The sequence below is a fragment of the Coptis chinensis genome, chromosome 4 (assembly GCF_015680905.1).
Source record: "Coptis chinensis isolate HL-2020 chromosome 4, ASM1568090v1, whole genome shotgun sequence".
In the NCBI taxonomy this organism is placed as follows: Eukaryota; Viridiplantae; Streptophyta; class Magnoliopsida; order Ranunculales; family Ranunculaceae; genus Coptis; species Coptis chinensis.
Window position 1 is genome coordinate 24,041,071 of NC_141459.1, and position 11,559 is coordinate 24,052,629.

Below are 11,559 nucleotides of genomic sequence, written 5' to 3' on the forward strand. Positions count from 1 at the left end.
GCTCGGTGGGAATGACAGCTTCTGTGCCATAACACAATGAGAATGGAGATTCGCCCGGTTGGGACCGAAGCCGGTGCGATGAGCCCACAAGATGTTCTCCAACTGGTTCGGCCATTGACTCTTGTTCTTTTCAATCTTTTTCTTCAAATTTTCTAAGATGGCCTTGTTGCCGGCTTCCGCCGACCGTTACTCGGCGTCTTGTGGAGTAGAAAATGCATGAACTATCTTCTGCTTTGCTAGAAATTCTTTAACTGTTCGGCCTTTAAATTGGGGTCCATTGTCCATGACGAGTGTATGTGGCAACCCAAATCTGGTGATGATATGAGTCCAGATGAAATTGCGGACATGCGATTCTTTGACATGTGCTAAAGGAATGGCCTCGACCTACTTGGTGAAATAGTCAGTCGCCGCTAAGACGAACCGAAAACTAGTGCTTTTCTGGGGGACGAATGGTCCCATAATATCCATGCCCCACATGTGAAATGGCCATGGGCTTGCTATATTGATCAGTTCGCGTGTGGGCTGAATGATGTTGTGGCCGAATGTTTGACATTTTAAGCACTTGAGAACGTATGCTTTAGCATCGGTCTGCATACGGGGCCAGAAGTAGCCTTGGGAAATTGCCTTGTGGGCTAAAGAACGGCCTCCGGCATGGTTTCCACATTCTCCCTCATAGATTTCGGCAAATATCAATTGTCCCTGCTCCGGAGTAATACATCGCAAGTGCGGTCCACCAGCAGATTTTCTAAACAACTTATCATGTAACACGTAATAATGACGTGCTTGATATTGGATTTGCCTGGCTTTGGCACGCTCGACAGGGAGCGTGCCCTGTTGGATGTAGTCCATGATGGGTTGCATCCAGGTATGGCGCAACTGATCGTCGGAGAGAGGGAACAGATCGGCTATAACTAGGGCATGTTCGACCTGGTATGCAGGTCGATCGACTACCTCAATGAGGAGTTGTCGTGGAGCACAACTCGGTGTTTGAGTGGCTAGGTAAGCTAGGCTGTCTGCATGACGGTTCTCATCACGCAAAAAATGGTGTATGGTAGAATTCTTAAAAGAATGCAACAAATGATGAATGACCTGAAGATATTTCGAAAGGTTACCTTCCTGAGTAGTGTACTCCTTAGCAATCTGGCGAACGACCAGTTGAGAGTCACTAAAGACTTGGAGCTCTTGCACACCGAGCTGACGCGCCATACGAAGGCCCATGATCAACGCTTCGTATTCCGCCTCGTTATTGGAAGATGCGAAGTCGAGTCGAACTGATTTTTCTACCATAACTCCTTCGAGAGACACTAAGACAACCCCGATGCCACTCCCGCTGGGATTGCTAGAGCCATCTACAAAGAGAGACCAGACTGATTTGACACGCTCTTTGACAACAGCGGGCTCCATCTCTGACTGCCAGTGTGGGTCGTTAACAGGGAAATCGGCGAGGAAATCGGCAATGACTTGACCTTTCTGAGAGGTGCGAGGTATAAACTCCATGTGGTGTTCACCGAGCTCCTCGGCCCAGACGACCATACGGGTAGTTTTGTTTTCTTTGTGGAGGAGTTTCTTCAGTGGCAAGTCGGTCAGTATGTTGACCGGATGTGCTTGAAAGTAAGGCCTGAATTTCCGTGCCGAATACACCAAAGCAAGTACGGCTCGTTCAAGGAAAGAATAATTCTTCTCAGCTGGCGTGAGCGTCTTACTGGTGAAGTAGATCGGCTTTTCTGAGTGGTTCTCCTCTTTGAAGAGAACTGAGCTGATTGTGAAATCTGATACTGCCAGGTAGAGCCCCAGTGTCTCTCCATCTACCGGTCTGGCTAAAACGGGAGGTGTGGTGAGGTACTCTTGAGAGTGGCGAATGCGTGATGGCATTGATCGTTCCATGAGAACTGCTCACCTTTCTTGAGGAGTTGTAAGAACGGACGACACTTGTCTGACGCCCTGGATATGAATCGATTAAGTGCAGCGACCATACCGGACAACTTCGATTCCGCTTTTTGTCCGTGGTCGCATGTCTAAAACGCCTCGATTTGGTCTAGATTCGCTTTGATTCCTCGCTGTGACACCTGATATTCGAGGAATTTACCAGAGAACACTCCAAAGAGGCATTTCTCTGGTTCAACTTCATTCGAGTGCGGCGCAATCTGAGAACGCTTGCTCAAGGTGAGTAATATGGTCGACGGCTTTTTTGCTCTTGACGACCATGTCATCGATGTAAACCTCCATAGTCTCTCCTAACATGTCCTGAAACATGTCAGTTACCAGACGCTGATACGTCGCTCCAGCGTTCTTAAGGCCGAACGGGAGGACGTTATAACAATAAATTCCTTGTTCGGTAATGAACGAAGTCTTCTCTTGATCTTCCTCAGCGAGTGGGGTTTGATTGTATCCGCTATGTACGCATCCATAAAGAAAAGAAGTTCATGTCCGCAAGTTTGGTCGACAAGTCGGTCAATGCGTGGCAGGGGAAAACTGTCTTTCGGTGTTTCTTGATTGACATTCGTGAAATCGACGCAGAGGCGAAACGGGGCCATTCTTTTGGGAACCGCGACGATGTTAGTGACCGAGTCGGGGTATTCCACTTTTCTGATGAAACCGACTTGCTTGAGTTTGTCGACTTCGTCATTAATGGCTTTCTCAAAAGCCTTGAGATAACCGGGCGAGGTCACCGGGCGAACCGGGTTTAGCATTAGGGGATGACGCTTAACCGATGACAAAGCTATACTAGGGTCTATACCGCACATCGATATCGACCGGGCAAAACATCTTTATTCATAGCCGAAAGTTTACAAGTTGGGCCTTGAGTGTAGGGTCAAGGTTAGCCCCTACATATACAAACTTAGGGTCATTATCAGTTCCTAAGTTGACCCGCTCTTTGTCGACCTGTTGGGGTGCGGGCCTGGGTGGCGACGCTTCTTCACGTGGAGGCACTGCAAAGTCCTGAAGGAGAGAGAAGCTATTCATCCGGACCGATCGGCGGCACCGTGGTGATGAGGACAGGAATTGAATGGCTTCTGTGGGCATACCCAGAGGAGCTGGAGTAACTGTCGGCAGGAAGACTGGAGGTGTAACACGTGTCTGCAAATCCACTGGAGCGGCAACGGCTGGATTGGCGTCTGGAGTGTAGGTGGACGACTTCCTCTTCTTACTGGAGCCCCCAGCGTGCTGTTTGGATGTGTTGACTCTGACCTCTGCAACCAGGTATTTGGCCATGGTATAACTGATGGGTTCGCTACTTGTGTGGAATGGTGTATTGTCGGTCTTTCCTGCTGACAAGATTTGGTTACACTGATATGCTTCCAATTGATTGTTTCTCAGCTCCATCAATCCTCTGGAGCCCGGAAAATGGAGAACTTGATGCAATGTCGAAGGTACAACTTGCATTTGGTGGATCCATCGTCGTCCTAATATGGCATTATAGGACGATCGGATGTCCGTGACGGCGCCAGACCAAGGTATTGCGACTTTGTCCTCTTTAGAACCCACTGAGACTGGAAGAATGATATCACCGACTGGGTCGGCTCTGGAACCATTGAAACCATAAAAGGGGGCAATCGGGTCTATCAGAACTGACTTGGGTACACTCATTTCTTGAAGAGTGTGGTAAAATAAAATGTCGCATGAACTCCCCGGGTCGATCAAGACACGCTTCACCGGCCGATCGATCGATCTTGGCGTGTAATGACGAAAGTGCATCATTGTGAGGAAGGCGCACTTTGTTGAGGTCGGCCTCGCGTGAAAATGATATCGCTGAATGGCGCCTGAGTGACGCGGGCGTTTTCGGGAAGGGAAGTAAAGTGATATACTTCGTGGAAGAGCACCAACACGACGCGTCTTTTCTCTTTGATGAGGTGGATCAATCATCGGGGAACGTAATCATGTGAATGGTGCGAGCATTATCCCGATCTGAGGAGTGTTGTCTGCGCTTATGACGAGAACGCTCTTGGGGACGCCCCTCTACGGGGCGAAGCTTGGAAGTCTTGATGATGACGGCGATGGGGAGAGCGACTGCGCACTTGGCGAGGTGGAGATCGGCTACACACGCGGCGAGCCATGAGCTTATGACGCAAATCACCGTCAGGAATGTTGGTGTAATGTTTAATGTGACCAGCTTCGACAAGGTCTTGAAGATAGTGCTTAAGCCCCCAGCACGCATTCGTTTCATGACATTTGGCTCTGTGAAAGGCACAATATGGCTTGTCAGGGTGATCAGCTGGCTGCTTCACATCTGGGCGGAAGTACGCGGCTCGCCGGATCTTGTCGAGGATGTAACTCACTACACCATAACAGGCTATTTGCAATGGCAAAAAAGTGTTGCTAATAATTTTCGCAACGCTTTTTAAGCGTTGCAAATATGGCGTGGGTAAAGTGTTGGAATTTTTTGCAACGTTTAATAAGCGTTGCAAACAGAAATTTCCAACACTTATTATAACTATTTCGTACACAAATTGATAACTTTTGCAACAGTTTTTTATTTCACAAACGCTTTTTAAGCGTTAGTAATTTGTTAAAAATATTACCAACGGTTTTTAACCATTGCAAAGTTGTTAGTTAATTTTTTTAAAAATAATTTAAAATTTGTTTGTAATGGTTATAAACCGTTGCTGACAAAAAAAAAATAATCTCATATTTTGTAGCGAGAATCATTAAAGTATGCAGCACACTTTGCCAACAAACTTTTCTTTTCTTCCATACTTTTCCCCTCTATACTCATTTTTCCCATTAAAATAATTAGAATTGTAAGACAATATTTCAGGCAAAACAGTGGCTCATATAACAACAAAAACTGGCCAAATGGGAGTCTGCACATATTTAATAGGTCAAAATTAATGACAAATCAATGGATCAAAACACTATAACATATATAGCCTTTACGTGCAACTGTGGTTCAACTTCAGATAAGAACAATCTCTTTAAGTAATGCCTTCAATCAATTGCAATGATGAGAAATCCAACAGAGACATACATGAGGAAGACATGATAGAGTGCAAGGGCTTTTCTCCCAGGGCTTACAGGTGAACTCATGAATGGATAAGCAGCCCAAGAGCTCCAGGCCAAAGCCACAGACACTACAACCATCTTTACTATCACATTTCCCTTCAGCATGCAGATTATGGCTCCAACATCGAGAGGGAACAAGCAATAACCAAGAAGGCTAATACTCTGGAAAAAGATTATGTGCCCACCCTGAAAAGATAAATAATGTATAACATAAGCACTCAGTATATATAGATAAGCAAGTGTGGATTTGATAATTCTACAATTGTGGTTCATAAGAATAATCCTTGGTCAATGGAGGAAATCATTTCTAACTGTGACACCCACATTGAGAGACATGGTCTCACAGAAATAGAACCTGCCCTTTTTGGCCGGTTGAGAACAAATGTATTCCCAATCTCTCCTTATGAGAATTCTTTCACCATATGTCATCTAGATTAGATGAGAATACCTTGTATTCATAACAAAAGAAATAAAACCGATAAAGTTCTTTTGGATTGTTGCACTCCATTACCAGATACCAATTGGTCTTAAGTTGGTTTAATGGCAAAAGGAAAAAAATCATACAAGAAATTACCATACATAAACACACGAACTGGAAGAGAAAAGATGCATACCAAAAGTAAAACATTCAACGCCAGTATTATGGCACTCGCTGCAAGGAGTGCAAATGCCGCAGCGAAAACCTCAGACTGGTAAGAGGTCAACAAAAAACACATTAGTCAACTTTTAACACAGATTTGTGACCTTATAAAAAACTATATAAAAGGAAAATCCAAAAGTCAATCTCACCCATTAATTACTTATAGAGAGACCCATTTAATTCCATATACCAGTTGTGTTTACTACCAAGGTTCTTTATGCATAACATATATAGCATCACAAGCATTTGATCTTTAAAACAAGTGAGAGTTGATTTGCCTTTTTCTAAACTTTCACAGCATTGACAGACAATCATTATATCTAGAAAACATTCGGTAGGACTTCTCATGGCTTGAAGCACATAAGAAGATCCAGGACAAGAGTATCTTCATAACAGAAGTCTAATTGGACAAGTACAGGATCCATAAGCACACTGTAATCTCATGGACACAAGTTAATTCCTAATCGTCTCCCACCACATATATCAAAACTACCATATCCTATATAATCATAGAATTGCCGAGAAATTGCAACAGGCATTTGGTTAAAACTTAAAACTCAACTTTCAGCAGTAAGTTATACCGTCAAACAAAATGCTTTGTTCCGACCCAGGTAGCAAGCAAATACATCAATACTTAAAATTAGCTAGATTCTTAAACCTAAGCATCCCAGACCGGCCCTATATACAACCAAAGGAGGCCCTAAATAGAAAACTAGAAATAGAACAAGAAAACCTGTTACTTTCTTTATTCCGATCATATTAAGTCTATCATCGTTGCCAATTGAAATAACTGAGTCCACAACCATAGATGTGAAAATTTCTTTTTCACCACCAATCAACTTTGAAGAGAGTGTGGTAGCAGCACACTTTGCCAACAAACTCTTCTTTTCTTCCATACTTTTCCCCTCTATACTCACAACAAGTTCCTTAATTTTGCTAATTGCCTGAAATACAAGTAGCAAACTCATGGCTTCTAGAACAATTTGTCATGAACATATCCATCCAATCAAACCAAAAGATCCAAATTCCTTACCAAATTGGAAGCAACTCGAAAACTACGTATAAGACTCTGTGAGTGGACACCATCCTCAATGAAGGCTTGGCCTCCTTTAAAAACTCTCCCGCAAAAAGATGAGTTACACTGCCCTGTCCACTTGAAGTTGCATTTTTTCTTTTCTTTTGAGCAGCCTCCACCAATTCCAATAGTGTTTTCCATGGAAATTAGTTCAAAACTAACAAGTTAGTACAAACTTAAGATAAATCAGTCGAGAAAAAATTGTCTATAATAACAAAGTAACGAACTAACAGCCTGCACACTAGTTCGTGCATCATTTACAAAGGGAAATACTATGCCAAAGACTTAACAAAATTATAGTTGGAACTTAAGTGAAATGTAAACTCACATAACGGGCTCGAGCGCTCTCCAAAATAGTTCCATTACGACGTTCATGTCCTGCTTTCCAGCTGTCTACCCGTCCACACGCTTCAAGATATTGATGGCACTGGTTTAGTTCAAAATATGATATTTGGATATTAGAAGTTTAATAGATTAACATGTATATATAGTACTCCCCTATCTACAGAAGACAGGAGCAAGGTATTATAAAGTACGATTAAAAAATGTTTAAGGTTTTTGGTGCATGCATGGCTTGAAAGTAATGGGCAGTGAAAGGAGAGTATTTACAGACCTAACTGCAATGATGACCACATTGACAATTTTATCATCTTAAAGAAATAAGTATAGCAAATGTCTAAGATGTGGTGTAAGAGAAGGGACAAACTTAATGGACAAAGAAACAAAACAATCCTCAGAGATGGCATTCGAATCCAAAGAAAATAAGAGGGGAGATATCATTTCAAAAATTATTTTAAGAATCAAGAATACCTTAAAACCACAAGAACTCCCTGCATTTATGATAAGATCTGGCTGTAATGCTTGGATAGAAGCATATGTGACAAGTGATGCTGAAACTGTGCCCACGCTATCAACCCTTGGGGGATGATTTCAGAGATAACCAGACATTAAAAATATAGTAAACCAGTTCTTCAGGTAGCACAGAACCAGTACCCCATAATGCATTATGTGACCTATGGTCTGATACATATTGTTGCATCTTGCATTCTTATTATTTAGTAGTACAAACAAGTGGTAGAACATGTGTAACACCATGACCCCTCACCCAAGGAGCCACGACGATATATGTATACGTTGTGTATTGGTTGTGGATTGAACGAAGGAAAAGAAATAAAAGCAGGGGAAAGGACATACCTAAAACAACATCTTTTCCAAGCTAGATAATATTAATATTCAAATCCTTGTAAATACCATGATATCTAACCCATGGGACTCCTTTTGGAAACCTGAACAAAACATACATGATTAAGATAAGTTATTATTATAATTCTCATTATAAAACTTTAATTGATACTAGGAAACAACATCAAATTAGTACATCATATTTTTAATCGATAAATTATTGGGGGCGCACAGATACACACAAGCACAAGTGATAGCGAAAAGAAAAAAATAAATAAATAACTCACACTGAATCAATGTCTTTTGATAACTGGAATTTGGTTACGAGCGGAAGTGCTTCAGTTTGCATAGCTACCAGATCAAAATATTCAGTTAATAATAATAATAATAAATATAACCTACAAAATAATAGTATAGGATATATATATATATATATATATAGTACCGATGAAGTCTATGTGATATATTAGTACCTTTAGTGTCACACTATTGGATGCCTTCCGAAAGCCCATAACAAGTTTTCCCTCAGGGTCTAGCCTGCTGAATGTTACTGAAAAGGAAAATACAATGGATAAAGGGTCATATGTAATAGTTACTATGAAGACTGATGAACTAAATTTCAATAAAACACTAAAAATGAATGCCCGTGCATATCAGACTTTAGTAAAATGACATAATCAAGAAAAAAAATTGTGGTTAAAGTCGCATGCTAAATACTAGTATCACCAGCTTGTAACTACATGGACTGTATGCATGGTGTCACACCTTCTAATACGTACATTCTTCTGTTGTTATTTGGCCAAAATCGAAACAGGAACACCCATTCTTTCCCCTTTACATCTTGAATCCTTAAAAGAAGGCCTTCTGGCTGAGAAATAGGAGGGAAAATATGCCTGCAAAACCAAACAGAAAAGAGAACTTCTCACTAAGAAAGAACTCAGAAATGTTGGCAGTATATGGGGTTGTACCTTACAAGAAGCCAACAAAGAGTAACTAGATGCTGCAATATATCGATATCTGAAATCTAAGAACAATAGTTGCATCAAAGACAGTCCATTGTCATCGTTTATGCACTGAGAAAGGAGTGACAAATATATATAGTTCACCAAAACCTATTCCAGGTCAAACAATGGTCAACAGGACAACAACAACGACAACGACAATTGTTTATGATTTACTATTAGATCTTCTTCGATGTAAACCAGCTTCTGGCATCTTTGGCCCTAGACCGTTCACCGTTCCAGTGAGACAAAATTACACCAAATAATTATTTTGTCATAGTAGGCACCCCAAATGTACAACCCATTCCAAAAGTGGACCTACAGAATGAATTGTTGGATACTAGTATTGTGTGCCTGTCGTGCTAGAATCTGACACATCTCTTCATTAAACACTACAACCTTTTGGACCATCTATTGCAACAACGCAAAATAGGTAGGAACTTACCCATGCTTTCGGAAGAACCAAACGGCCAATTCGAGAATAAACTCTGAGATTAATATCTGGGCACAAGCATTTGGTTTGATAAGGCTGTGAGATTAATATCCTAAAAACAGTATCACAGACCTTCTTGCTTGTTTCTTGGAGCTCCCCAACAAGAACAAACTCGTCCAAAATGAGATAAACCTTTACAGGGAAAATAAAAATCAGATAAATCATGACGAGACAAAAGAGCAAGTGAAAGAAAAGGTACCATGTGGAAGTTAAAGACCAAATCTAGCTCATAGACGTTGCTGAAGAAATGATCCAAAATCTCGACAAATAAATGAATGCACTCTAAGTAAGCCAACTCATTATTAGTAATGTCAACACACATGGAGAAGAAAAGTCCAACATATCTCCGGTAGATAACCTTGTGTGTACGAAATTGGCAAGGCCATGACATGAATTAATAAATAATAAACAATAATAAAAATTGAAAGTAATAAGTCGGTAGAAAGAAACCTCGACAAAGTTTGTGAACTTGGGATCGCGATTAACAACCAGACGATGAACCTTGTATTCGACTTTGTGCTTTTCAGAAAGAGGAGGGGTTGAAGGAGAGAAAGAGGAACAAGGGTCACCAGCAAAGATAAGAAAATCCTAACCTAGCGGCTGTGAGAGAGAAAGAGAGGTTTTCTATATACCGAGTGCGATTTCTTTTTTGTTTCCCTCTTTTCGAAATTTCGATATTATTTTGGTTTTTTGAATTTGTAACACTTCTCAAACAATTTCCAACGATTTCTAAGCGTTAACAATTAATTCCGAAAATTCACCAAAATAAAGTAACGCTTTACAACATTGCTAACGCTTATATAGTGTTGGTAACTTACTAATGGTAAATAACCGTTGCAAAGCAAAAAAGGTGTGTGTTGCAAATATCCTATTATGGTGTAGTGACTAGGAGAACGTGTCAAGACAGCGAATTCTCTGTTGTTATCGTGTCGGGTGCCCGTTCTTGGTGCCCGTGACTTGGAGCGCTAATTGGCATGCGGTGTAAGATCAGAGATCGCTGCGACCTCTTGGTTCTCGGCTAAACCACTGGACTATAAACTTTCTTGCAATTTGATATACTTGTCAACCCGGGCGTATAGTTCGGATAGCGTTTCGGGGCGTTCCTTCATCAGCGATCTGGACAGGTCGGTATTATGCACTCGACAGGCGTTTGAAAATGCCAGTGTGGCAAAAGATTCTTTCAGGCCGCTTTCCATGCACAACAGTTCAGCCTTGAACCACCCTAAGAATTGGCGAATGGTCTCATCTTCTGGAAGGATAAGCTGGAACAAATAATCAAGATCTTCCTTCTTGCGTGCGGCACGCATCTTGGCTAAACAAACATGAAGGCGCTCAAAAGTTTTAATAGAATCGGGCTCGAGAGAAAGAACCAATCAAGTCGCCATCCTCGAGATCGGCCGGAAATAAGCGGCGATGAAGATGATCATACTCGGAAGAACTGTAGAGGGCCAAACTCTGAATGTATCGAGCCACGTGTTGACCGGGACAGGTGTTGCCATCATACATGGGAAAACGTGGGTGGATAAAATCTTGAGGAGAGGATTTACTGAGAACGTCGGCACAAAACGGGGACGCGCGGTACGTCTTGAGCATCTTCTGAACAATATGGGTAGCGTCTTTTCTGACCGCACTTTGGCCAATCCTATGTGACAATTCGTTAATCTGCTGATTAACCTCGTTGATACCATTTTCGACAACATTACCAACGGTTTTTGGCCGACACGTCCCCACTTGGGCGTAAAAAGTAGCATTTTCTTGCCCGAAAGCAAGGAAATGCTTTCATTTGTGACACCCGGTTGTTCGGCAAGGTGTTGAACCCGAGCTTCGGTGACCATGCATGCTTGGGCTTGAAAGTGTAAAGTGTTAAGTTAGGGTAATGTGATTTCTCAAGGAATCGAAACCACGAGGCGCCAATGTAAAGGAGCCGTTTTAGTTTTCTTTTCCATTTGTGAAGAAAGGGGAAAAAAGGGGTTGAGATTCTTCGGAAGGACCGAGTTAAGCTTGTGAGAGCTTAACCTGCGTCGATCCTCTTGTTGGTTTTTCTCTTCTAGGGAAAAGAGGAATCAGTCCGGCGTAGTTCAAATAGGTGGTATTTATAGGCTAAAAAGAAAGGTCAATCCGGGTGACACGTCGTCTATTGCACATGTGTAAGGTGGAGATCGTGAAT

At 41.9% G+C, this 11,559-nt stretch overlaps 1 protein-coding gene across 23 annotated transcripts; it reads right to left on the minus strand.

Annotated features, from left to right (window-relative positions):
• Positions 1 to 4,664: 4,664 nt before the first annotated feature.
• On the minus strand, positions 4,665 to 10,115 carry LOC147502794 (B3 domain-containing transcription repressor VAL2-like). Of its 23 annotated transcripts, none has more exons than XM_086607651.1 (13): positions 9,843 to 10,098; positions 9,592 to 9,651; positions 9,345 to 9,524; positions 8,867 to 8,922; positions 8,664 to 8,791; positions 8,372 to 8,448; positions 8,186 to 8,249; positions 7,911 to 8,002; positions 7,527 to 7,632; positions 6,675 to 7,143; positions 6,375 to 6,585; positions 5,616 to 5,690; positions 4,665 to 5,187 (listed from the first exon to the last, which is right to left on the minus strand). In XM_086607651.1, the coding sequence occupies exons 2-7, from the start codon at positions 9,592 to 9,594 to the stop codon at positions 8,220 to 8,222; spliced, it is 474 nt and encodes a 157-aa protein (XP_086463777.1). In that variant the 5' UTR covers positions 9,595 to 9,651; positions 9,843 to 10,098; the 3' UTR covers positions 4,665 to 5,187; positions 5,616 to 5,690; positions 6,375 to 6,585; positions 6,675 to 7,143; positions 7,527 to 7,632; positions 7,911 to 8,002; positions 8,186 to 8,219. The 23 variants fall into 23 exon arrangements, with proteins under 23 accessions (XP_086463777.1, XP_086463775.1, XP_086463767.1 ...); XM_086607649.1 differs by having other exon boundaries at positions 9,592 to 9,750; XM_086607641.1 differs by having other exon boundaries at positions 6,675 to 6,829; positions 7,045 to 7,124; positions 9,592 to 10,098.
• Positions 10,116 to 11,559: the final 1,444 nt, after the last annotated feature.

Coding starts and splice junctions, on each gene's coding strand:
- LOC147502794 (XM_086607629.1), bottom strand. CDS start 7,091: ATGAACGTCGTAATGGAACTATTTTGGAGAGCGCTCGAGCCCGTTAT. Junction 6,874..7,044: donor AGAGCGCTCGAGCCCGTTAT/GTGAGTTTACAT, acceptor CTAACTTGTTAG/TTTTGAACTAATTTCCATGG. Junction 5,691..6,381: donor ATATGATCGGAATAAAGAAA/GTAACAGGTTTT, acceptor ACCTCTTACCAG/TCTGAGGTTTTCGCTGCGGC.